This window comes from Myodes glareolus, chromosome 7 (genome assembly GCF_982192425.1).
Source record: "Myodes glareolus chromosome 7, mMyoGla1.1, whole genome shotgun sequence".
NCBI classification, from domain to species: domain Eukaryota; kingdom Metazoa; phylum Chordata; class Mammalia; order Rodentia; family Cricetidae; genus Myodes; species Myodes glareolus.
This window is the reverse complement of record NC_142032.1, coordinates 21,013,923-21,040,861: the sequence shown is the minus strand read 5'-3', so window position 1 is coordinate 21,040,861 and position 26,939 is coordinate 21,013,923. Positions and strand designations below refer to the sequence as shown.

Here is a 26,939-nt window from a genome sequence, read left to right as displayed (position 1 = left end):
ATCTTCACCATGAGTACTGCTTGTCTACGGCCAAATGAAGGGTCCCTGAGTTTGTCTGGAACCTGAGAAGCTGGAGACACCATATGCTGGCATCATAAAAAAAAAAAAAAGGATAAGCCAAGCAGGTACTAACCTGGAAGCTTCATCCTTAGAGGCTAGCTTTCATGGTATTGTAAGGTGCTACCAGGGGAAAAGAATAAGCCACAGTCTTTCTTAGCCAGATAAGAACTTTAACAGCTACTATTGTCCTGTCCAGATATGCCCACTGGTGCAACAGTGGCATGAATATTACAGGCGTAACCAACCATTTTCTGGTTGGATTTCAGGCCAGCTCCGTGAGTTGGAACCCATACTTGGCAACAAGTACCTGTTGTGGGATGGAAAATATTTCCTAGGGAAGAATCTACTAATGCCATTCTGCTTAAAGGCTATAGCATTAAAATAACTCCTAATGAGTTGTTGCTGGACAGGTTGCTCTAACCTGTAGATTAGTGCAGCTCTACTTCTTGCAGAAAACACAAAGACTCACAGCTGCTCCATGTGCAGAGAAGAAAGACTTCTGAGTGCTCAGCCCTAAATGGACATCTACAACACACTCCTCCCCGTCAGCAGCCCAAGGCTCAGGGATCGCCGTGAAAGAGAAAGTATAAGAATTTTAAGGACCCAAGTAGATGTATGACTATAAGGAAACCATGTTTTCTGGATACAACCAGGGCAGGGGCTTATATGAACTCACAGTGATTGTGACAGCATGCATAAGACCTGCATGATCTCAGGCCAGACAAAATCCCAGTGTGGGGGGTGGGGTCCAAAGTCCCACTCCTAGCTGAGAAGCTATTGGCATTTGATAGCTGTTGGGAGGGAGTTAGTTTTCTTTAAGGGTGTGACCACAATTCAGGGCAAGCTCCACACCCAAGAATAATTGGGCAACACACTAAACTCAATAGGTTAGAGACAAAGAGAGAGAGAGAGAGAGAGAGAGAGAGAGAGAGAGAGAGAGAGAACATGAAGTGAAGTTGGGTGGGGTAGGGAGAGGTGTATCTGGGAGGAGTTAGTGGAGAGGGGAAAAGATTAAAAAAAACTACATTGTATGAAGTTTTCAAAATATTAATAAAGACATAGTTTTTAAACAGCAAATAAGCAAAGCAGAAAAGTACATATTTTATTTGTTTTAATCTGATTATTTTGAGACAAGATTTTGTATAGTTGAAGATGACCTTGAACTTCTGATCCTCCTGCCTCTACCTCCCTTGTGCTGGGATTATGGGCCTGCACCAAGACACTTAGTTCATGTGGTGCTGGGAACCAAACCTGGGATTCATGTATGCTGTGCAAGCACTCTACCAACTAACTATAGCCCCAGACCAAAAAAACAAAAACAAAAACAAAAAAGAAAGAAAGATTCTAACGAGGTCTGTCTGTTTACAGTCCTGGTAACAGCTGAAAACAAATGCAGGCCCTCCAAGAAGCATGGTGGGGTAAAGTGAAGAATCTGCTTCTCTGTAAAAGAAGGTGATTTGAAGAAGGGGATCTGCAACCCAACAGGAAAATAAGCAAAGGATACAAAGAAGTGAACTACCAATATGAACACCCAGATCACTAGAAAACACAGGAAATGATGCTCAAGACCTTTAGCAATCAGAGAGAAACATAAATTAAGTAATCATAAGCTATTGCTTATTGGGTTAGAATGCCTGGTACTAGTGAGGCTCTGGGGGTAAGTTATTATGGAAACATGGATTGTTATTCCTGGAGACACTCAGTATTGCAACATCTATGAAAAAACATGCTAAGTGGGACTGGAGAGATGGTCCAGTGATTAGGAATACTGCTCTTGCAATGGACACAAGTTTGGTTCCTAGTATCCAGGTCAGGTGAGGTACTCACAACGATATTCTACATGACCTCCCACCCACCCCAGATCTACAGTCTGTCCTTACCTCATGGATCATCTCCTTCTCTGAGACACAGTTCCCCAAATCCTGTCATCTTTCTTCCTAGATCTAGAGGATCCAACACTCTCTTTTGGTCTCCATGGGCACCTACCCATATATTTATAGCCTCACAGAGACATATATGAATACACATAGTTAAAAACAAAAAATAATTAAATCGTGCTAAGTAATGTGTTTGTTGCGGACATAACTCACAGCAAGAGCTAGAAGGGGAGCAAATGGTAACAAAAAGGGAATAATTGAACAAACTATTATCCATACTAGGAATATTTTACAACTGTTCAAAGGAACAAATTAATCATTAATCACAAGCACTTTGGAGTTTTCCATGAGATATTAATGATAAAGCATGATGAATTAAAATGTATATGAAACGGACTCTCTGCTCCTCCTGTTCTAGAGACAAGTGCATCTTTATGTGCAGTGCCAGCTTCACTCCTGAGACACGATGCTGAAGGACAGAGTGAACAGATTTGATTGTATTGGATGCCTGGTTGCCAGGGCTGCCTTCAATTCTGGCAAAGTGGACGTTGTTGCCATCAGTGACCCCTTTATTGACCTCAACTGCATGGTCTACATGTTCCAGTATGACTCCGCCCATGGCAAGTTCAAAGGCACAGTCAAGGTTGAGAATGGGAAACTCGTCATCAATGGGAAGGCCATCACCATCTTCCAGGAGCAAGATCCCACCAACATCAAATGGGGTAATGCCGGCGCCGAGTATGTTGTGGAGTCAACCAGTGTCTTCACCACCATGGAGAAGGATGGGGCCCACTTGAAGGGTGGGGCCACAAGGGTCATCATCTCTGCCCCTTCTGCAGATGCCACAATGTTTGTGATGGGTGTGGACCATGAGAAGTATGACATTTCCCTCAAGATTGTCAGTAATGCTTCCTGCACCACCAACTGCTTAGCCCATTGGCCAAGGTCATCTATGACAACTTTGGCATTGTGGAAGGACTCATGACCACAGTCCATGCCATCACAGCCACCCAGAAGACTGTGAATGACCCCTCTGGGAAGCTGTGGCGAGATGGCTGTGGGGCTGCCCAGAGCATCATCCCTATATCCACTGGTGCTGCCAAGGCTGTGGGCAAAATCATCCCAGAGCTGAACGGGAAGCTCACGGGCATGGCCTTCCATATTCCAGAAGGCTGCCAAGTGTGGAGACATCAAGAAGGTGGTGAAGCAGGCATCCGAGGACCCACTAAAGGGCATTCTGGGCTACACTGAGGACCAGGTTGTCTCCTGTGACTTTAACAGTGACTCCCACTCGTCCACCTTTGATGCTGGGGCTGGCATTGCTCTCAATGATAATTTTGTAAAGCTCATTTCCTGGTACGACAATGGATTCGGCTACCGCAACAGAGTGGTGGACCTTATGGTCTACATGACCTCCAAGGAGTAAAAAAGCTGCCCTAAACCACCCATCCCAGCAAGGACACAGCAAGAGAGAGGCTCTCAGCTTCTAAGCAGCCCTTGTCCCAACTCAGCCCCTCACACTGAGCATCTCCCTCACAGTTTCCATCCCAGACCCCCAGAGTCTAACAGGAGGGGCTTAGGGAGCCCTACTCTCTTGAATACCATAAATAAAGTTGACTGTACCCATAAAAATGTGTATAAAATGTAATTCTTTTAAAAATAATATCAAAAACTATACATGTATATATGTTGATTGCATGCATATATATACATACATGTGTTCATATAACAACACAAATGTGTTGTGGAACATTTAGCTATATAAAGATGTTACATTTGTTTATATTGCAGAATATTACTTTAACTGAGTAAAGGTGTGTTCATTTATGCTGCCTTTGTTAACCCTGTAAAGATGTATTACAATTGTTTATGCTGCATTTGTTTAATGTAAAGATGTGTTGGCTGTTTCACCTTGCCTGCCTAAGGCACCTGACTGGTCTAATTAAAAGCTGAACAGTCAATGGCTAGGAGGGACAGGAGGAGCTGGTGAGCAGACAGAATAAGTAGGAAGAGAAATCAAGACAAAGAAGAGAAAAGAACAGAGAGAGAATGAAAGGCATGCTTGGGTCCAGAAGTCAGCCAGCTACACAGGAGTAGTGAAAGCAGGACATACAGAAAGAAAGGTAGAAAGGAAGGAAGGAAGGAAGGAAGGAAGGAAGGAAGGAAGGAAGGAAGGAAGGAAGGAAGGAAGGAAAGTAAAAATCCCCAAGACAAAATATAAATAAAGGAAACAGATTAAAGTAAAAGTTAAGCTAAAGCTGAGCATTCCAAACTAGTAAGTCTCTGTGTTCTATGTCTTGGTTTAAGAGCTGGCTGTGGCCCAAAAGAAAACCCTGCTACACAAGTGCATTCAGGAAAACATGTAGGGAGGTGAAGACAACATCATTATTTGGGAAGAACGGAAGGATGACTGTGAGGGAAGTAGCCAAAATAAGGGGCAAAAGATCAAGATGTGATGATATCAACCCATTTAGGCATTTGTAGGAATGCATATATATGAGGAAATAATATTAAGGCAAAATAATAAACTATAACAAATAATGATTTCTATTTCATCCCTACAGAGGCATTTTTAAAACATAGGATTCCAGCGTTTGAAAATGACTCCTTTGTACTGTGGTTGATTTCAGCCCTGCTCTGAGCAGAAAATACTTCTCCAAAGCTGAGATATGTCCAGGAACCTTCAGAAGCTCTTAGGGCTGCCTGGTCCTTCGGCCTCTGAATCTTGGCATGTAGAGAGGTCACGGGAGTGCTTCCGGGAAGACCTTATTACTCCCTGGGCAGCCAAAGACTCCAGACCACATGGCTTCTCACCCCCACCACAGATCTGCTATCTTTGCTTGCCTCATGGGCCCTCTGCTTCTCTGAAACACATAGTTTTCTGAGTCTTGTCATTTTCTTCTCAGGCCTTCAACTCATAAGCCAGTTAGAACCTAGAAGGCAGAGTTACCCTGCCTTTCCGTGCCCCACCTCCACAGCAAGACAGCTTTCCATACCCACCCCAATCCCCACCTCAGCCACAGCAAGACAGACCACCAAAGGAAACGTTTCTCGTGCACACCCACTGCTGACTCTGAGCATGCCAGATCCAGCCGCTGATACAGGAAGGTCCAAGCTTCAGAAAAGACACTGAAAGCTGAGATCTAGGGGCGTTGTGGTACCTGTGATGGGCACAGGGTCTTCTTTGGGACTGATGATAGCGACCTGAACTAGATGAAGACGGTCACACCACACTGTCAATGTGCCTAATACCACTAGACAGCATACTTTGAAATGGTTTAAGCTCTTGATTTAGAGTATTTATCAAAATTTGCCATAATTTGAAAGAAAACTAAAATAAAGGGCCCTCAGAGGCCTGGTGGGGCCTCACATACATTACCCTTTCCTGTCGCCTGGACGCTGGTGTTGGAGGCTGTGACGTTTGGCCACCTTGCAGATGGCTCCTCGAGCCCACCTGAAGGAGGACAGGAAAAGAAAGATAAGAAAACATCAAGGGAGTAAACCTGGTCACTGGGTGACAATCAGAGCAGCAAGGATTTGGTCAACTGAGGTTTATTGGGTCAATAAATGCTCCCCTTTTATACAACCACTCACAAATTAGTGAGACCACCATCTTGCTTGATCAGTCGAGGGCGCCCTGGGTGGAATTTGTAGAGTCTGTGGGGAGCCTAAATCAGCTTGTTATCCAGCTAGAGAAGCTGCAATGATTTCAAAGGGACGCACAGAGTCAGATCCACATAGGTAGAGTACAGTGTGGCCACTGAGCTCCTGATGGAGCGCATGACCAAGGCACTGCTGGCCTGGGCTTTCTTTTTGTGTCTGATTCCCACACAGGGAGAAACTTCTTCAGAACATTGCTGGGTTTTTTTTATAAACTGGACTCCGTTGGCACCGTCCAGCAATGGCAGTAAGGGTCAAAGTGTTTGTGGGCAGCTGTCTGTGGACACCCTGTCAGCAGTCACCTCCCCCGGAAAGATGGCGGTCTCCAGGTACTAATCGATCCTTCTGTGTGCCGGGTGCAGTCCCGGAAACAGATTCAGCCAGGAACAAGGCAGACAGGGCTCCTGTCTCAGCACTTGTACTCTCTAGACGACGCGCTAGATATAACAGTGGAGGAGCTAACTGCAAGTTCTGAAGACCAAAATCAGCATGTGCTGACAGGAGGGGCTGGGAGCTTCTGGGGGTGACGACTGAAAAGGGCCACCAATGGATTCTGAGTAGGGCACAAGGCGCAGATCTATGTTCAGGAGACACAATGACCACGAAACCATATCAAAGCCTCCAGAGGAAAATCTACTGGCAAACAAGAAGGCATTTTTTTTTTTGCATTGATTAAGAAACCTGAAACTTATAAACAACCTGCCCCTAGCCCCTTTGCCCCGATTAGAACATTCTGGGATATATAGAGTATAACCCCATTTTTAAGAAGTCAAGGCTGAGGTGCATGTTAATGAGCCCAGGACATGGTCTCCTGGGCAAAAAGCCAACCCTTATCCCGTGCCTCTACTGCATGGTAGAGTTTGGCACCACGCTGTCTAATGGGTACGTTGTGTCCAGGTCCACGCCAACGGAGGCAGCGTGCGGCCCTGGCACCAACTCCTGAGAGGCAGACTGCTTCATTCATGGCTGTGACTCAGGCAGGGCCTGCAGCTGCCCTGGCCTCCTGTAGAGAAAGGACCCCCAACACCAGGCAGGGACAGGAGCCTCCCTGCATCCTGCCTGGCTGACCGCTCAGAATGCGCTCACACAGCCCCTGCAGCTGCCGGGGTCTGCGCTGCCAGCTCCCGGCCCTCGGGTATTCCAGTTGCGATATCATTTCCTCTCAGGCTAAAAGGTCAGGGGAAATCCTGACGGTATGAAGTCGTTCCGCAGCACAAGAATGTGCCATCTGCAGAGAGAGGCGGGCCGCCGCCAGGTTCCTGGTCCAGCTCAGCCTCCACCCCACAAGCTGCGCAACTGTTGCCGAGAACCTGGGCGTTGTTAGCCTCTTTGGTCTGTCAAATGGGCTGCTGCGGGAACCAAATGAGGTAATGGGTTTGTTTAGGTTTGTGTTCATTCAGAAAATATGCATCTGACACCTGCTATGTGCCAGATTCTGTTACTACTGCTGCAGGGGCGACCTCAGGAAATTATAGCCTGGTGGAGGGGAGGTGGGGGGAAAGGAACAATTAGAAGTGGAGTGTTTAAGTTGGCTGCTGCTGAGTGCTAGGAAGAAAAGAGGGGTGTTCCAGGGTGCCATTTCGTGTAAGAAAGAAAAGAAGTCTGAAGAGAGAAAAATATATAGATGTCTGGCAAAGGGCATTCCAAACTGAGGAGCCAGCAGGGGCAAAGGCCCTGGGGTAGGAATGCGCTTGGCAGGGGGAGCTGGTGTGCCAGGAACAGGATGAAAAAGACAGAGAGGTGCGGTAGTGAGGCCTCAGCCATCAGCATCTGCAGGACAGCTAGTGTCGGGCCTTGCAGGTATTCTCTGGGCTTCGGCTTTTCTTTTGAGCATCCTAGACAGGATTCAGAAGACACACAACCACATCCGCTGTGTAACAGGAGTTATCAACGGTGAACAAAAGGGAAGCCTGCGAACTGAGATTTAAAATAAGTTTCTGTATAGCAGTGGGAGCCCGGCGTAGATATCTGTCAGTTTCATCCTCTTTGGCTTCCCAGAAATGAAGGGCAAGGGCACAGGAAGAAGGATCTGTGAGTTGTGTCTGGCCATATGCCTGGTTCAAGATAAGCTGGAGGCTGTCGTGGAGGGCGGTGGTAAAGGCTGGGGCTGCGCTGGAGGGAGCCAGGCCAGGAGGGGTGGCACTCGGTTCTATAGAAGGCAGAGGACCCAGTGGGTTTCTCTGCTTCCTTTGGCTCCCCGATGCTGAGGCTGGATGGGTGAAAAGCTTTGGAGTTGGATGAGACACAGTAGCCTAAAGGCATCTGTGCTAAGTAAGTAAAGTGCTAACCATGGTGTTAACTACAAGCTAAGAATGTGGCTAAACACTTTCCTCTCATGGGTTTAAGACTTCCAGTCTCATAAAGACCTAAGGATCAGAAAACACACGCCAAGAGGCAAGATGCCTCAACCACCCTGAGTGTGCAGAGGTGTCAGTCACAGATGGTGTGTGTCCCCCTCGGACGACCCTCCCTCCCCCAATCAGAGCAAGAACAAGTGAGATGCCTGGGAGAGAAAGGCAACTCGGAAGGGCTCAGGGCCTTGTTTGGGCATGTGTGAGAGGACTCCTGATATTAGCGACAATGTTAGTTAAGAGCAACTACGATGGAGGCCTGTGTCTGTCATCTTGGTACTTGGGAGGCCGGGCCAGAGGATCAGGAGCCCAAGGCCAGCCTTAGCTATATAGTAAACTCAAGGCCAGCCTGGGCTACATGAGATCCTGTTTTGTCAAAAGACGAAACCAAAACACCACAACCAAAACAAACAAAAACCAAGAGCACGAGTCCCTGACCTTATTCTCTAGAGGTAAACATGGTGTCTTTTTTCTCAGAGGGACACCAGGCCCACACTCCCAGTTCTGTCTGGGAAGGCTTCCGGTTCTGTTTGGAATCCATGGAGAGTAGATGAGTGGACAAGCTTTGCCACTTCGCTGATGAAAACACATCCTCCTCCTGCATTTGAGGTGAATTCCCACTTTGTGGGCGGTGGGCAAGGCCTTTGGTGGCAGGGTCCTCTCAGGCTCCCCCGCCTCGCCCCTTGCCTGCGCTTCCACAAGCTGAGCCACACTAAGCTGTAGGGACCGGGTTTCCTTTCTTCATTGTCTTCCTTTATTTTTGCCGAAACAGGTCCTTATTTACAAACAGGGCTAGCCTTGAATTCAAAAGCCTCCTGCCTCTGCCTCTGCCTCTGCTCTGCAGTGCTAGAATTACAGACCTGTACCAGCTCACTGGCTTCCTCTTAAGCATCTTCTTCAAGTACACCCTCCTCTTGGCCCTGGCTAGATCTTGCTGGTTTCTCAAGTCTCTAACTGGACACCACTTTCTCTGGGACACAGCAGCCCAGCACCCCTGCTCTTCCTGGGTGTTGAGCCCATATCCTCTGAGCTTCCTCAGCCTTTTACCATGCCCATGGCTCTCACTACACATTCCCGGCCTCTCAGAGGCTGGAGGGATGGCTCAGAGGTTAAGAGCACTGGCAGCTCTTCCAGAGGTTCTGAGTTCAATTCCCAGTGACTCACATGGTGGCTCACATTCCTGGCATCTCTTTAGTTAGCAACCCCCTTGCTAACATTTGAGATTTAGGACCATAAAGGAGAAGGCATATCCCCGCAGCACCTGGCATGAATCAGGTGCCCAGTTACATAGGCGATGGCTGAGCTAGGGAGCAAAAGTCTGGGGAGCTTAATGATGACAGCAATCTTTTCCAGCTCAGCTTAATGCTGGGTAGGGAGAGGGAGGCAGCTCTTGAGCGCCCAACACTGACTGCAATCTTAGTTACCTGGAAAGCCTTTGTAAAAAAAATACTGAGGCCTGCTACCCTAACTCCTAGCCTCGGAAGCTCTGTTTTAATTGACCTGTGCCACGGTCTGGACATGGGGACTCTGAAAAGCTTCACAAATGGTCTGAGGGCACAGTCAAGGTTGATCACTACAGCCAGGAAAAGAGGCATATACTCAGTCAGGCAATGGTGGTGCACACCTGTACTCCCAGCACTCGGGAGGCAGAGGCAGTGGATCTCTGTGAGTTTGAGGCCAGACTGGTCTACAGAGCAAATTCCAGCACAGCCAGGGCTACACAGTGAAACCCTGTCTTGGGAGAAGAAAAAAAAAAAGTTCCTGAATATCTGCACCACATATGGAGGTCAGAAGAAAGCGTTGGACCCCGGGAACTGTGAGTTTTCGTGTGAGTGCTGGGAATTGGAGCCTGGTCCCCTGGGAGAGCAGCAGGTGCTCCTAACCACTGAGCAATCCCTCCAGCCCTTGTATGATATTCCTTTTGTTTGTTTCTTTGTTTTGTTTTTTAAGACAGGGTTTCTCTATGTAGCCCTGGCTGTCCTTGAACTCACTCTATAGACCAGGCTGGCCTTGAACTCAGAGATCACCCTGCCTCTGCCTCCTGAGTGCTGGAATTAAAGACAAGCTTTACCACTGCCTGGCTAACCTTGAATGACATTCTTAACAACTGATCCCTTTCTTCCCAATCTCACTAGGAACCAAAGACATAGAGGCGGGGTTGGACCCATACATACAACTCTAGAAAAAGCTATGTGTCAGCTGGCAGTGGTGGCACACCCCTTTAATCCCAACACTCAGGAGGCTGAGGCAGGGGAATCTCTGAATTCAAGGCCTCCCAGGTCTACAGTGTGAAAGCCAGGGTTACACAGTAAAACCCTGTCTACAAAAGCAAAAGGCAAAAAAGAAAAAAAAAAGCCATGTGTCACTCCTAGAACAAGGGAAACTGTTCCTTAATAGGTGAGGTTGAGGCAGAAACTGCAGGTCTAAGAGCTATAGACGTACAGGAGCTGGGGAGACGGTTCCATCAGCGAAGGGTTTGTCTTGCAAACACCAGGACCTGAGTTTCACCCCAGAACCCATGTGAGAAAGTGTGGTAGCAAATTCACCCTTACACTGAAGGGACTGAGACAGGAGGTGCCTGGAGTTCACTTGGCAAGCTTCAGGTCTGTGTGAGAGAGACTTTACCTCAAAGGAAAGCGGACAGTGTCTGAGGAATCACACCTGGGTCTGTCCTCTGGTCTCCACATGCACACGCACACATGAACATGTACATGCACATACACACAAACACAGGCAAAACAAACAAGCCAAAAAAAAAAAAAACCAGAAACAACCTGATGCAGAAAAAGACTAGAGACAAGTGGGTACATTCATAGAACAGGCGTGTATTCTTCCTAAGGAATGACTGCCAGACAAAAAGGTACACACACACACACCATACACATATGCATGCATGCATGCACATACACAGGTATGTACACACATACATACAAATATATCTTACACATTTGACCATTGTTTAATTACTTCTTCAGTGTAACAATATGCAAAGCCTTGTAAATTTCATTAGTCACAGGGGTTTATTCAAACTGTCTCCTTTGCATAAGAAACCCAGACTTACAGCTGGTCTCTGGGAAAGAAAGCCCTCCAGGCCTTGAAAAGAGAGCTTGGCCTGTCCAAACTCCCTCTGAAATACAGTGGAGGTCAACGGCCTGTGATGCATGAGGCCAGGCTGAAATGTCCCCAATCAGCATCTGCAATTCAATCCCACACTCTGCTTTATGGAACAATTCACTGAATTCCAAGTTGTTCTTTTTTCTAATTCACCATATAATTCACCTCCCAAGTTCAATTAAGAAGCAATCTGTTAGCAACTTCGGGAGCAAGCTGCTTTTCTTTGGGAAAGTCCAATTTTCTTCCGCTCCCAACAAAAAGTGCCTTAATTACATGCATCATACTAGACACTGGTGTACACACAACGCCCTTCTGCTATAATTAATGAAACATCAACGGTCCACACCCAAGGTATCCAGGCAGGGAGAAACGATCTCCTTCAAACCAAGGGGATGGCGTCTTGTTCCATAAATCAATATTACCTATTCAAATAACAGTGACTATGAATATTCATTAATATGAAAATGCATAAACAAAACTTTAATTAAGCTATCCTTCATTCTTAAACCATAACATTACTTGATCCATAACTTTGTTAAGCACAGTAGCTACTGTTTTTAACTGCATATTATTTTAGGGTGCCCTTATAGATAATTATAGCAGAAACGCCTTTGCTTTACTTTTAGAAAAAGAAAAGGAAGAAACAAAAACAAGCACAAGATCCTAAAATCCAGTTTACCAGCAGTCTATTCATCCCAGAAAACCCTGCTGAGCACCTGCCCTGCGCAGCTCGGTGCAGGCTCATGCCCGCGTAGCCGGCCTTCATGGTGTCTGAGCGCGAATGGATTGGCGTAAACAATGAGCTCATTCCAGGGAGGGGTCAAGCACTTTATAAAAACCTGTAACTGAGTTTTACAAAACGGTAGGTGCATGAGAGCTGAGACCTAAGTTTTGAGAGGGAGACACCTGCGTGCGGAGAGTAACAAAGAAACCCAACTTCAGGTCAGTCCTAAGAAAACAGAGGACCATGAGGCTGAAGTTGGGGCTCAGTGTAAACCTGTCAGGCCTAACACTGAGGAGGGTTTTCTGGGGACACCTTACCACCTTAACTAATGGTACATTTCACACACAGCCATTCTCCAAAGAAGTGCTAGTTATCATTTTATATTAGAGAAAATCGTGGTTTGTAATATGTGAACCAGGCATTTAGTTATGGGATTTGCATTACCATTCCAAGGTTGGCCCACCAGAGTCCAGAAGCCACATTTTACTTCATGCCTTCACCCCTCACCTAGACAAGTGTACCTGAGCCATGCCTCAGACAAGGCCCAGTGGGTGCACACCTCCACCAAGAAAACTAGCAGAACACAACCGCTCCACTGAATAGTTTTAATTATTCATCAGGGGAAAATGGCAAAGCCCCTTGAAAAGGTCGATCCAAGAACAAACAAGGCGATCACTATGGTAATCAATGTGTGATCTTGTGCAATCCCATGCCAAGTAGCTTTCAAATTCCAAACGCTACAGAAGGGAAAGGGAAGATGAGTTAAAAGATCGTTGCCAGATTTTGTTAATGAAATGATTTAATCCTGGCGAGCTCTGCTACACTTCTGGTGGAAGACAACCATAAACTGGTCACATTTTGCCATTTTATAAGGTATGTCAAAGTCTTCTAAACCAGGCATGGGTATGTCATCAAGGTATCAGCATGAGGAAGGCATCAGCCGGAGGACAAGGGGCATCTCAACCTTAGAAATAGACTGTAGCTCCTGTGCCCACAACAGGGGAGTGCTAAGGCAAAGTATGACCCAGTGGGACAATTTGTAACCTTTTAAATTCTTTTAGATATTTACTGAATGGGAACATATCATACGCAAGATAGAAAATATAAAATAAAATAAAAAACACAAAACAACAGGTTAAGAAAGAATGCCCAGTATAACTCAGATAGAAGGAAGCCTGGTCCCACAATCTCAGAAATAGCCCAAAACACATGGGACAACCATGACTGGAAATGATCTCAGTGCGCATTGTGGAAGTCTCTGCTTTGTGATTTTGAAGATTCTTATAATTTCCAAATGCTATTCGCCATGTTGCTTTTATAATAGAGAATTTTTTTAAAGAACACCATTGCAATGGATATTTTGCCAAAGGACATGTTTTCTTCACACCCATAAGTACAAGCATGCACATGCACACACACAAACAGAAGTTGCCAGGGAAACCTTCTGGTGGGGAAGAAACATAGTCATGTTTCTGCAGATGGGAAATTGTAGGCCACAGCCCCATCACCACTTTTCTCTCTCACCACTGGAAGAAGCAAGGAGTCCACACCTTGGCAGGACGGATCTCATTGGTGGGATCCAAAGAGAACTTATCAGCACCCTCTTGGGCTTGTCAAGAATCAACCCTCTTTCTCTAAGTTCACAGGCAAAATATTTGTGCTTTGGCACAGGTTGAAGAAGCCTAGAATTTGCTTCTGTCCCCAGGCAGAGGATCATGGGAGACTACTTTTGAGACATGACATCACTCCATAGCCCTGGCTGGTCTCAGACTGGTGGTGCTCCTGATCCTCCTTCCACAGCCTCCTCCTGAGTGTTGGAAGTACAGGCTGCAGTTACCACGCCTATGCTGACTTTTTATGCTGGGAAACTATTCAATCACGCAAACAAGAATCTTTCTTTTCTGAGGGCCACCAAGTCAGATAACCATTTGCTTGGTATTGGGCCTCTGCTCATTTCGGATGCTGTATCTGCAGCTTTCTGTTCCCTGATTGGTGGATGAGTTAGCACAGCCCTTTGCTTAGGCATACCCTGGGAATACATGGCTTCACACTTCCAGCTTTCTCTTGCTACTGGGCTCCTTGTACCCTGGTCTACCCACTCCACATCAGTCATACCCAGCATGGCCTTGCCTTTTTGGCTGGGCTCGCTGTTTCTTTTACTGTACAAAAACCATCCTTCCTTTCAGGGTGGTTACGTGAGTTAAGAGAGAGATAATACATGCAGTGCACAGAATGACACCTGACACACAGGCAGCATCACTAAGGCAGATCATACAACTTGGAATATGGTGCCAAGGACAAACCTAGCCTTTGTGTACATTAGGCAAATGCTGTGGGACCAAACTACAGCCCCAGGATACGACTATCACCAGTATCATCAACTCTCAAACTCTTCTTGAAGTCTGAAGGAGCAGAACTAGATAAAACAGCCAATCACAGACACAGGACATTTCATACTTGAAGCATCACAAGCCCAGATAAAAGTTTACGTTCTCCTTAAAACAGTTAATGAATTCAAACTCTGACGGAAACACTCCACTGGTACTGGTGATCAAGCGAAGGTCTCGCTGCAACTGGCTTGGTATCTCTCCAAACCGGCTCCATACAGGGTTTGCCTGTGATGGTGTGTAGGGAGGAAGTAGAGAACAAAACAAAAATGAAAGACCTTAAGACCCTAGGCCAGGCAGCAGTGGTGCAGAGCCAGGGTAGTGGTGGCGCACGTCCTTAATCCCAGCACTCAGGAAGCAGAAACAGGTGGATCTCTGTGAGTTTGAGGCCAGCCTGGTCTGCAGAGCAAGTTCCATGACAAGCTCCAAAGTTGCAGAGAAACTCTGTCTTGAAGAAGAAAGAAAGAAAGAAAGAAAGAAAGAAAGAAAGAAAGAAAGAAAGAAAGAAAGAAAGAAGGAAGGAAGGAAAAAAGGAAGGAAGGAAGAAAAGAAAAGAAAAGAAAAGAAAAGAAAAGAAAAGAAAAGAAAAGAAAAGAAAAAAAGACACCAGAGTCATCCTGTTACCTCTGGAAGAATGGCACCGAGTGGCCAAGATTCTCCATGTCATTCTCAAACGGTAGGCTGGCACTCACAGAAGGAACTACAGGTGTCTGTTGGGAACTTTGCTAAGCACTGTGTTCCTGTGTGCCCATGTGCGTGTGTGTGTGTGTGTGTGTGTGTACGTGCGTGCGTGTGTGTGTGTGTGTGTGTGTGTGTTCTCATTTGCTTCTCTGCATAGTTGTTTGAGGTAGGAACTATTGCTAGCTTTCACCTAAGTGGAAACTGAGGCTCCAAGCACCTCAACCTTACCTGCAGGCAGGCAGCAGGCAAGATGCAAACCCAGGGCAGTCCTAGCCCCAACCGCTTCCCTTGGCGGCCTTTGTACTCTAGGGCTAGAGATGCCAACCTCGATCATAGCCACATAGCCAATGCCCCGATGGAAGAGAGAGGAAACTCTCTGCTCCCTGACAAGAAGGTAACAGGTTATATTTAAAGCAAGAGCTCTTTGAATGTATCTCTGGGTTCTGGAGGCTCAGGGGAGCCTTTGGTTGGGGGAGGAGGCTTCTTTATATTGACTTCCAGAAGTTGCTTCTGAGAGTGGTTTATGAAGCAAAGACTGGCTGGGGTGACAGGGGTGGGGAAATCAGTCCCAAAGACCATGTGACTGACTGATATGAAAACAGGAAGAGAACAGCAGTGACCACAGGGCTAGGAATGCACATGGACAAAGCAGGCTACAGTGGAGGATGTGTGGGCATCCAAGGCTTCCTGAGAAGGGCTGGCTGAGCCTGAAGGGAAGGCAGAGAGAAGAAAGTAGGGATTCGGACCATCCAGGTATTGCTATGGGAGCAGACTAGTCTTTGGCCTCCCCGAGTCTGATCCCACCCACGGATCCAACTTATCTCCCCATCCTCTTGCCCACCAACCAGCTACCCACCCTAACTGTGTGCTTCTTGGGCTGTTCAGTCTCATTGCCGGGTTCCCTCCTCCCTGAGTTTGTTTGAACTTGCTTCCTCCCACGAGGTCCTCCCCATTGGCTCCTCAGCCTCTTTCGGGAAGCCAAGCCCCTCCCCGATGCTTCATTCACAATTCTTTCATGGCTCTATGTTTGCTCACTTGTGCACAACCCCATTTAACAAGTTTCCATGGTACCTCATGTATGTAAGTGTGCGGGTATGGACACCTATGTATGAGCATATGGAGGTAGGAGAAAGACATCAAGTGTCTTCTTCTGTCCCTCTCTGTCTTGTTGCCTTGAAACAAGGTCTCTTGCTACACCAGTCCTTAACATTTTGGTTAGACTAGTTGAGTAGCAAGCTCTCAGAATCGACTGGTCTCCACAGAGCAGGCTTTTTATATGTGTACTGGGGATTCAAACTCAGGTGCTCACACATGCAAATCAAGTGCCCCTACCCACTGACCATCTCCTCTTCCCTGGCCAATGGCACAATTCTCTGAGAGTCAGTTTGAGAGTGTGACATTCCTGCAAACCTCTCTACTCCTTAAGGACCAAGAGTCTAGCCTGGATATCTCAAACCACGTGGTGGTTATGGCAAATGCTCAACAAGTGTGTCCAGGGCCTGGAAAGATGACTCAGTGATAAAGAGCATTTGTTGCCCCTATAGAGGACCAGGCTTCAGTTCCCAGAAATCACATCAAGCTGTCCCCAGCCACGTGCAACTCTAGTTCCAGGGGATCCAATGTCTTGGTTTCTTTGGGCATCTGTATATACATGGTGCATATAAAGACATACAGGCACACACCTAAACACACACACACACACACACACACACACACACACACACACACACACACGTCCAGCCCAAGCAGACTGAATCAGGTTAAACACTATTTACATGTATCTCAACCCTGAGGTAAAAAGCATTATCATTTTCTCCCCCTTTATCAGACAGGAGAGTGAGGCTCAGTGAGGCGTAACTTGTGGTCTATAGACACCAGCTGCTGCTTCAACAGAAAGAAGAGAAGAGCTCCTAAAGCAAGGACCTTCTCTCAGGCAGCCAGGTAACAGCTGAAGTTCTAGGAGCCTACCTTAAAAAGAGAGAAGGACCCAAGATTGAGCTCAGCCCACCTGTTATGCAACCCACTGATTGTTGCCATGTGGACTCTGGACCAGCATGGCGAGATCTTCCAGCTCTTCAGGATAAGCCAGAGTTCTGGGGTTTTATGAGAAATCTGATTTTTAAATGTTGGCAGTAAATTTTAAAAATGTAAGCACTACAAAACAAACAACACACATCTGCAGACCAGATTTGGCTGGGGGGCTGACAGCTTAGGACCTCGGGGTTGGAAGGGTGGAGGGGAAAGTCAAGCCTGTAGGCAATGTTAATGGAAGGCAGGAAGTGAGGCCCAGGCCGTAGTCACTAAGGCCTGGAACTGAAAGGGTGTTAGAGCGCGTGGGGGCAGAAAACAAGGTGTGTAGAAGTAAAAGCCGGCTCTCTCCTTAGTATTTGTAACCAAGCAAAGGTCATTAAAGGGGACCAGGGAAGCAAGATGACCAGGGCACAGTGTGATTGTCTGGCCACTGCATCGTCACTTTCTCTCTGAACCTCCTTGGAAACCACAGAAATAATGATATACCAGCCTTGGAACCCATAGAACCACAGTTTGATCCAGATCATCAGTTCATCATCCTCAAGCAAGCAGGCCACAAGCCTCATCCTAAACTCACATGGGCAGACCCACCGGCCGCCCAAACCACTGTCCCAGCTCCTGCAGTCACGGGGCCTTAATTCCCTTTGCTTTGTGGGAAGCGGTCTGCGCTTTCTTTGGTCTTCTGTCTGGCCTTTTGATGTCGTTTTCTAAGAAGGAACAAAGCGATCTCACAGTCACATGCTCTTGACTTCTGGGAGCACTCTGGACAGTCTTTATAAGGTGCCACATCGGATGCAATTTAAACAGATTGTTCTGAAGTTCCAGATAGAGGCAAGCCAAAGATATTATTGTGACCCAGTCCACACCATGAGCATCAGGGTCCAGATGGCCAGTCCTTACAGTATTGAAGGAGCTAACCAAAAACCCCAAAAGACTCATTCCTGACTCTCAGGAGGAATCCAACCAACCATTCATTTCATAGCTAAAGAAGCCCAGGGTCCCCAGGGACCTGAAGCCTGCTTTGTCATAGAGAACTCCAGCATGAGACACGGATTTTATCGAAAGCCAGCTTCACCTATCATTATGCCCAGCAAGAACATGCTAGATCAGCAGGGGCATGTGCCCCAAGGCACAGTTTCTGGTGTTCACCAGGAGCAACCAACTTGAGAGAGGCAAAGAGAAGGACTCAGACTCACAGGGCCACACTAAAGACAGGCAAACGGTGCCAAGGGGGAAAGTAATAGAGAGGCCGAGCATGATGGTATCTGTACTCCTGGCACTGAGGCAGGAGGATGGCAAGTTTGAGGCCAATCTGGCTACACAAGTGAAATCCTAGATCAAAATCAAACAAAAATTCAAGGGGTAATCCTTCATTTTTACCAAGAGGGTTTACCTCAGCATTCTTTTAGGTCAAAGGAAAAGCTTTCTCCCCCCCCCCCCCCCCCGCCAGCTAGAGCACTGATACTGGACATATTTATCAGAGGGCTGCATAAATAAATTACCTTCAGCAGGGTTACTTCGTTTTCTTCTGCTTTAGAAATCAACTTGTATTTAAATTAAGAACTCCACCAGTACAGCAAACGCCCCATACATGGTTAAAAGAGAAGAAAGCTTGGCTCAGGTGAAGGCAAGCCAGATGATGGTGCTTAAGACGCAATCTTTCTGCTGTGCAAAGCCGCATGAGGCAGCCCCCGGCTCTCCCGAAGTGATGATCTCAGATTCCACGCATTAAGATGGCTGAGGGAAACTCACATTTTCCCATGAAAAATGACACTGTACGTGACATCCCATTAGGCTGGATGATGAGGCTTGGCCCAGAAAGCAAGGTGAGCCCCAAAGGAAGTTGAGCCACTGCAGGGGATCCCCATTTCCTCCTCCAGCCCAGGTTGCTACATCAATCACTTTCCTTTTGCTCACAGACAGGGACACCGTAACCTCTTCAGGATCACTCTGTTCCTGCATCTTATTTCCCACGACCATTGTCAGCTTGGGCTGACTCTTTCTGCAACTGTCTTCCTTGGCAATCTCCTCTGATCTCAGCACGTCCACAGTAATCCTACACACGTCTATGCCACAGCCGGGAACACTTAAGTTGAAGGATTATGATATAGGTTTGTGTGGTGACCATATTGGAAAAAGCACAAGAGCAAGGGACCCTTTGGGGTTCCTAAAAAAGCCAATCAGCCTTATTCCTTTCTTTCTACCTCAACTCCCAGGGTAGCCAGTCCTTCTCTCTCACCTTTCTCCCTCTTCCTCTCCTACCTATCTATCAATTGTCTATCAACTGTCAATCATGTGTTTGACATGTTGATCTATGTGTTTGTATGGTGTGTGCATATAAAGTATTATATGATTATGTGTACACAAAGCACATGTGTATGTGAATAAAGACTCTTACATGTCACAGCACACATGTAGAGGTCAGAGGACAACCTTAGCTGTAGGTCATCTCCTTTCACCTTATTTGAGACAAGTTCACTGTTGCATATTCTAGGCTAGCTTCCAGAGAGCTTTAGGGATTCTCCTAACCCAGTCCCCCTCCCTCATCCTATGGTAGAAACCCTGGGATTTCAGATCCCCACGACCACCCCTGACTCCATGTGGGTTCTGGGGGCCTGAACTCAGGTCATCAAGCAAGAGCTTCATTCACTGAGCCCTCTCTCCAGCCCTCGTATACTTATCGTCTCTTACTAATCAACCTTCATTATCTTCTCAGAACAAACTCTCGCTCTAGAGCGACCTTGAGTGAATTCGGTATCTCCTACTTGGGGACGTGTTGACTACAGTAGGAGTTACCTACTTGTCACTGCTCCTCAAGCCAACCTTTGGATTTTGATGCAAACCCCATATTCACAGTCCTGGAGAGTACCAACTCTCTGGCTAGACTGAGAGTCCCTGCCCAGCTGGCTCAGCACCCACTGTGGCTCCAGCTCCAACACAAATACACTGGTGACAGCTATCAGCTCAGAGGTGGACTTGATTTCCCCAAGGCCTGACATTCTCGGTGAGTTCTGGCTGCTGTCCAAGGTGCAAGCCTGCCTTGCCTGGGCCCCCAAGGATGAGTTGACAGAATCCTTATGTTGCATTCTTTCTTCCCTCCCAGAGAGCAGATGTGCATTTTACCAGATGCCTCTTTATCATCTCAAGTCATCTCACCAAATAAAACACTCCATGGGTAGAGGCCTTGCCAAGCCTTGCTGGTTCTGTTGCCGGGCCCCCTTGTCCCACACCTGAAGAGCCCGGGCTCTGGCTCTGGGGCACCCTGACCTCAGTAGTGGCTTTAAGAGCAGCTCACCCTGGCTTTTTTGGCTCTTACCTTGTCACCTGATTTGATTTGTGGACTTTTGACTCAAAGAGTAGTTTTGACTCTTGTTCCCATCCTATTCTCACAGGCCAGCACTTCCTTATGTTGTCCCGAATTCACACACACACACACACACACACACACACACACACACACACACACGGACCAGAACCTGGGCTCTGCTCTTTATTGCTACGGGAAAGGAACTAGAAACTAGAAAGTCTGCTAAGGGCCTCCCTGGTGCTGCTGCCTGGGTCTCTGCGCTCCCAGGCTGGGCACACACTTACTCCAGCCTGGAAGGTAGTCTCTGGGGAGGTGGGTGGCTGCTACAGTGAAGGAACTTCTGATGGCAGCTCCTACACCTCCAGTCCTCTGAGACCATGGCAACAATCTCTCATCACTACAGCCCCCTCCACTTAATGGTGGAAAATGCGTGGATACAGCTGCATCTTGGTACTGAGCACAGAAGGCTTCAGGTAGCGTTTCTTAGAGGAAAGAAGAGAGAAAAGAGGGAGGGGCGTTAATCATGAAATGACATCAGAGAGACAGCAGGGCTGTGTGGCGGAGCCCAGAGCAGGGTGTGGAGGACAGCACATGAAGATCATGTTCCATGTTGTGGAAGTCCAAGAGACATCTCCTGGGAGGGCAGGCCGACCATGGGAGGTCAGCTGGATAGCTGCCGTCTAGGGAAGGCTGAAGCAGTGGGCATGAACATGGATGTTCTCTCTGTCTCAGGGATAACCTGAGGACCATGTGTTTCATCTGAGAGGCTGTAGGAAGGGACCAGTAAGATAAGCTGTTGCCCGTGTAGCTAAGGACGCCACTTTCTGGCACTCCTTGCAAGGCAATATGGGTCACTCTGGGGCTGAGCCCCTTCTCTGAGCTTGTACTCACTCCCAGGGCTGTTGGACATCGCACAGTCGAGCAAACAAGCCTAACCTTAATGGCCTCTGGGGAAATGTCTTGGGGCGTGGGGGAGTTGGATAAGGGGTGATCCAGGAAGACCACTATGCAATTCTGTTTGAGCCCCTGTTTGGATCCAACCAGTGTATAGGATACATAGTCTGTAAGCAGCATCATTTATATACCCAGCCAGATACTGGCACTGAGTAAGAAAGGCCACGACCAAACTAAAGAAGTCACTACTGTTGAGAGTCTGACAAAGGGGAAGTGTAAGCTGAATGCAAGTGGATGCTGAGTGCAAGAGAGAACCACGTACAAGAGGAGCATGGCTGTCCCACGCACCCCCACACACCCTCAGAACTCCTTTGCTTTGATTGTCACTTTTGAGAATGACAGTGGAGGGAATGAACACTTAGCAGGCCAAGGGGACAGGTTAGAGATAATACTCAGAGCTGCTTCTAGAAGCAGTGAAGTACAGACTTTAACGTCTGACTTAAGAGAGCAAGAAACGTACTTACTTTATGGGCTGACACAGAGATTTCCTATATGTCATTAGGATCAGATTGAAGAATCTGCCCAGGCACGTTGCCACCAGCCTGGCTCTATCATTCCCTCTGGATCATGGCAAGGCAGTGCAAGGAACTCCTGGGGACCCCAGGGTCTGGGACACAGCTAAGGACCAGAAAGACTAGGGGACAAGGAAGCCAGCAAATGTCAACTGAGGGAGATACTATGGGACAATGTTTCTGCTAACCACATGTATCTGATTCTCCCATGTAGTAAGGGTTAGAGTAGAGAGGAAGACACCTAAAGTGTCCCATCTTACAAACAGGACAAGAGTTAGTCTAGATCCACAGCTAATCAATACAGAACCGGGGATGCAAACTTGAGCCTGCCTGACTCTTAAGCACATCCTTCCACAGCGCAAATCCACAAGGTCAAAGGCCCAAGGGAACATCTTCAAGGGCATGGGAAAGAGAGCCCAGAACCCCGAATTAGAGCATTTGACTCGGATAGCTCCATGCCTCACAGGTACACAGCAGCCTCTGATGTCTAAAGGGAGTTCTCTCTGATGGCTAAGTCTTTGGTCACATCTCTCCTGTAGTCGGAAACACCAGAACTCAAATTCTCTTGAAACAAACGGGACTGTGGTTTCCTTAGGATGGCAACAGGGAGACTAGACGAGGATACCCTAAGCCACCTAAACTGCAGTCAGGATCAGAAGTGGCCGTCTAGAAGCCAAAGAGATTACGGGCGAAGACTTTATGATCCAAAGATGATACCCAGAGAGAGGACACAAGCTGTTTTGTCTTAGACTCACTTCTGCTCATTTATTTATTTTGAACCCAAAAGCCAAACTGTCAGGGCTCTGCATATGCTCTGAACAGATGGCAGGAGTTAAGGAAGTAAGAATTACAGCAAGGTTGGCCTCTTCAATGGGGATGGACACAGCCCACTGGCTCAGAATGGACACGGCAGGAAACACCAGTTTCCATCAGCGCCAATAAGTAATTAAAACCGCATCGCCTTTCAGAGCCCTCTTTATAAGGATCAGGAGCTCAGATCCATTATCCCTACAGAGATAACTGCGAGATGAATGTACCTTCCTCTCAAGGAACATTTTGCCAAGATGGAACATTCAAAGTTTCCACGGCCCTTCAGGGAAGATGGAAATGAAAAACTGCAGCGCACTGACCACGCAGGCTTCTGCAGCGCACTGACCACGCAGGCTTCTGCAGCGCACTGACCACGCAGGCTTCTGCAGCGCACTGACCACGCAGGCTTCTGCAGCGCACTGACGACGCAGGCTTCTGCAGCGCACTGACCCCGCAGGCTTCTGCAGCGCACTGACCACGCAGTCTTCTGCAGCACACTGACCACGCAGGCTTCTGCAGCACACTGACCATGCAGTCTTCTGCAGCGCACTGACCACGCAGGCGTCAGCAGCGCACTGACCACGCAGGCGTCAGCAGCGCACTGACCACGCAGGCTTCTGCAGCGCACTGACTACGCAGGCGTCTGCAGCGCACTGACCATGCAGGCTTCTGCAGCGCACTGACCACACAGGAGTCTGCAGTGCACTGACCACGCAGGCTTCTGCAGCGCACTGATGACGCAGGCTTCTGCAGCGCACTGACCACGCAGGAGTCTGCAGCACACTGACCATGCAGTCTTCTGCAGCGCACTGACCACGCAGGCGTCAGCAGCGCACTGACCACGCAGGCGTCTGCAGCGCACTGACTACGCAGGCGTCTGCAGCGCATTGACCACGCAGGCTTCTGCAGTGCACTGACCACACAGGAGTCTGCAGTGCACTGACCATACAGGCTTCTGCGCAGCCTGTGTTGCTGTGGAAAAGTGCCTCAGACTCAGAAACAGGGCTGTTGGGTCCTGCCAGGAGTACAGAAGAGATGCAAGAGGGCTGGAAAGTGTGTGTGCCTGTGTGTGTGTGTGTGTGTGTGTGTGTGTGTGTGTGTGTGTGTGTGTGTCGGTGCGGCTCCTGCTAAGTACTTCCTTCACGACACAGCTAATCCGATTAGCAGCTTTAGGAAACTCCGAAGCGTTCATTCAAGAGCTCCATTCACAGAGCAGCTAGGCCCATGCCTGCTCGGGGCTCCATTCTTCTCACAGCAAATCAAAAGCCTACAGAGAGGCTCTCCCCGAAGGACAGGCTCTTGCCTCCTGGCCCCATGCACATCCAAACGCCACCACCACATCCTCCGGTCAGTCGGCTAGCTCCCGGGACTGGGGATTGAGCCCATTCAAAAAATGGAGAAGCTAGAACTCTTTCCACTACACACACAAGCGGAGGGGGGGGGGGTGTCATTTCACCAGCGCTGTCAGCCAGGTGGCCTCCCGCAGCTGGCAGCTGTACTAAATGAAGAGGTGTCACAGAGGCGCTCTGTTGCAGGGCTGGTGATGAGTCACCAGCTGTCTCTGGTCTTCATTCCTTTGTCTGTAGAATGGGGACTTAGAGCAGAAGGAGCTGCTGGGACAGAAGGCTGGAGGGAAGGAAGCTCAGGGTGTGGACAGACACGATGTCATTGGGGTTGGACAGAGGACAGAAGGGGAAGGGAGCCTCTGTAGACTGAACTGGGAGCCAGACTAAGGAAGCAGTCAGATAAGCAATAGGAGCAGCTGAAGGGGTCTAAGCTGAGCTGTGTTTGGCTTGGGGCAGCATCCCTCCGGGGTCTGTCTCCATCTTTGCATGCCCTTCTGCTCTGTGCTCCTGCATCTTTTCCTCCTCTTGTAAACACTGGGTCACTGGATTTAGGGTCCACTCTGAACCAAGGAGGATCTCATCTCAGGACCCTTCAATAACTACATCCGCAAAGTCCCTATTCTGTGGGTCACTTTCTAGTAGACATGAATGGGGGAACACGATTCCATATATACAATATGGTACAGTGGCCAGGAAGGTGACCTGGATGCAGGATGAGGACAGAGAGAGCCGAGGCAGGAAGCACGTTAGAATTCAGCTCAAGCCTGTGGCCTACATGAACAGTGAGTCTAGTCCCTGCTGGGAGCCCCAAAGACCTCAGAGAACACCAAACTTGCTCCTAAACAAGAACATGGCTCCCCACTATTCTAGACTCCTTCCCAAACCGTTCTCCACTCCTTCCAGATGGCCAAATGGCAATGGGGTGGCCAGGGAAGGAAGCAGCAAACCTGGACTAGTTCCACATAAGCTCCAGGTGGGATGCTGCCCCTAAGTAAGATGAACAGGAGCATCTCCGGCGCACCTCTAGGCAAAGATGCTGGCTGCTCCACCTTAGAAGCAACTGACATCCCTGTGTTCTATAGCCTAGAGAGCAGCTCCAGCTTCACAGGGTAAACAGGAGAGTGGCTGTGTGTCGCTCTACAGTGACAGCCATTTCCTGTCACCATGTTCAGGGACTTCAGCCCTCTTCTACTGGAGCTCCCTCCTCAGCAACCAAGAAAGAAGACTGCTCTTATCAAAGTTTAGGAACTAGGTGAGCTATAACAAAGAACGCATCCTTCCCCATGTTTGAACCTAGCAAGAGTGGGTAAGGGTGGCTCCATTGAATTTTATTTTTACCCCAGAAAATGTTTGAAGATCTACGTATAAATTTCTTCCCAGAAACATCATCTTTCATTTTAAAATTACATCAAAAGGGAAGCCACCTTTACATCTACATATAAGAGCTTACAAGAGTTGTGGCAGGGCTGCCTGTGGATCACTAGCTAGTGTCCTTGTCATCATAACAACTCGCTGGCATGCAGTGTGGGGCACCCATGACAGGATGTTACCCAACACGTAGACTATGCCAGCACATCGCAGTAAGACCTTTGTGTTTTAAAAAGGAAAAAAGTGTGTGTGTGTGTGCATGTGTGTGTCTGTGTGTGCCTGTGTGCATGTGTGTGTTTATGCGTGCGTGTGTGCGCACGTGTGTGTGCATGCATGTGTGTGCATGTGTTTGCATGTGTGTGCATGTGTCTGTGTGTCTGTGCGTGTTTGTGCGTGTGTGTGTGTGTGTGTGTGTGGCTGCACACATGACCATAGCACATCAAGGCAGAAATCAATTCTGTAAATAGTGTCAACAATCCCTGGGGCTGCAATAACAGGATTTCCCTTTTCCACTTAGGAGCCTTTGCACTTTAAAAAAAATCAAACAGTATTAGTTTAATCAGCAAAATCAATTTTAAAAATTCCCAACCTGAAAATAAAATAACTGCTCTAGGTAGACACAAAGTGCAATTGACCCTCAGAGAAAAACAATTGGAACAAAAATTACCTTGCCATGAAAACACTCTGAGAATAAAGCCTGCACTAAGCTGAGGAAGGAGGACGTCAGTGGCGTTGAGAGGCTTGGTGTCCGGGCCCCCGAGCCCTTTCACATGCAGCAGTTTCTCCCAGTCTTCACTTTGGTTCCAATCTTTCCTACACAGTCTTCTCTTTGCTAATATTAAGGAGAATTGATATTTCTTAAACATTTATCTGGTGCCAGACACAACACATATATTCTTTTTTATGAGCACATGATCTCACTTGGAAGAAAGAATTATTTATATTCCCATTTGTCAGGTGAAGAAACTGAGGCCCACCTCTGGATTTCAGCCCAGGTAGTGCAAGCCCAATGCCTGTTGCTATGATCAGTGCACATCACATTCTTCTGGAACCAAAGACTTCTTGGCATGCCTGACTTCCTGAAGAAGGCCAGGGTCTGCATCTTCTGCTTCCACTGTCTCCCTGTCCCTATCAGCACTGGCCAGCATCTTCCAGGTCCAAGGCACTGGCCTCCTCCGGGGAGTCCAAAGCTGAATGTGATCTGTCCTCTACTAGTTCACAGGACAAGGACAGAGAAGATAGATCTCCGAGTCCCACATCCATCCTGAGCAAGTGTTCTGAGGAAGGCAAACCACTAGGTTTTCCTCACACAGCATTCTCAGGTGACCATCCCTGGAGGGGACTCTAGCAGCTGTGCAGGGTATGGTGTCTGGCCGCTGCCTGGCCTCTCAGGTGCCTTTCCCCCACATCTGCTCTTCCTGAACCCTCCAGCTATGGTAAGACCCTGGGAGCGGCAGAAAGAGAGCTGATGGGGCAACTCTGAGGACTTCTAAAGACACAGGGCCTGTTGTGTAGGCCAGAGGGTGACAGGAGACCCATGTGAAGGAGCCTAAAAATCCAAAACCACTAGCAGACTCTGCATGGGGACCACTTCTGCTTTCTAAGTAATCATGTTCCCCCTGGAGTGTGACTTGACACAATCACTGTCGGAAATGATTTGACAGTATCAGTTTGAACCCCGGTCCTGGCCATTCCACCCAGGGCAGCTGCCCAGGAGCAACGAGTACTCAAGGTGCTAGGTTCATCCATTATCAGAT

General features: G+C 48.0%; 1 protein-coding gene across 1 annotated transcript in view; it reads right to left on the bottom strand.

Annotated features, from left to right (window-relative positions):
- Tll2 (tolloid like 2) overlaps positions 1-26,939 on the bottom strand; it is a 109,799-nt gene that overhangs the window by 58,427 nt on the left and 24,433 nt on the right. The window contains exon 3 of the mRNA XM_048452863.3: positions 5,317-5,391. Within this exon, the coding sequence (XP_048308820.2) occupies positions 5,317-5,391 (75 nt within the window). The remainder of the gene's footprint in view (positions 1-5,316; positions 5,392-26,939) is intronic.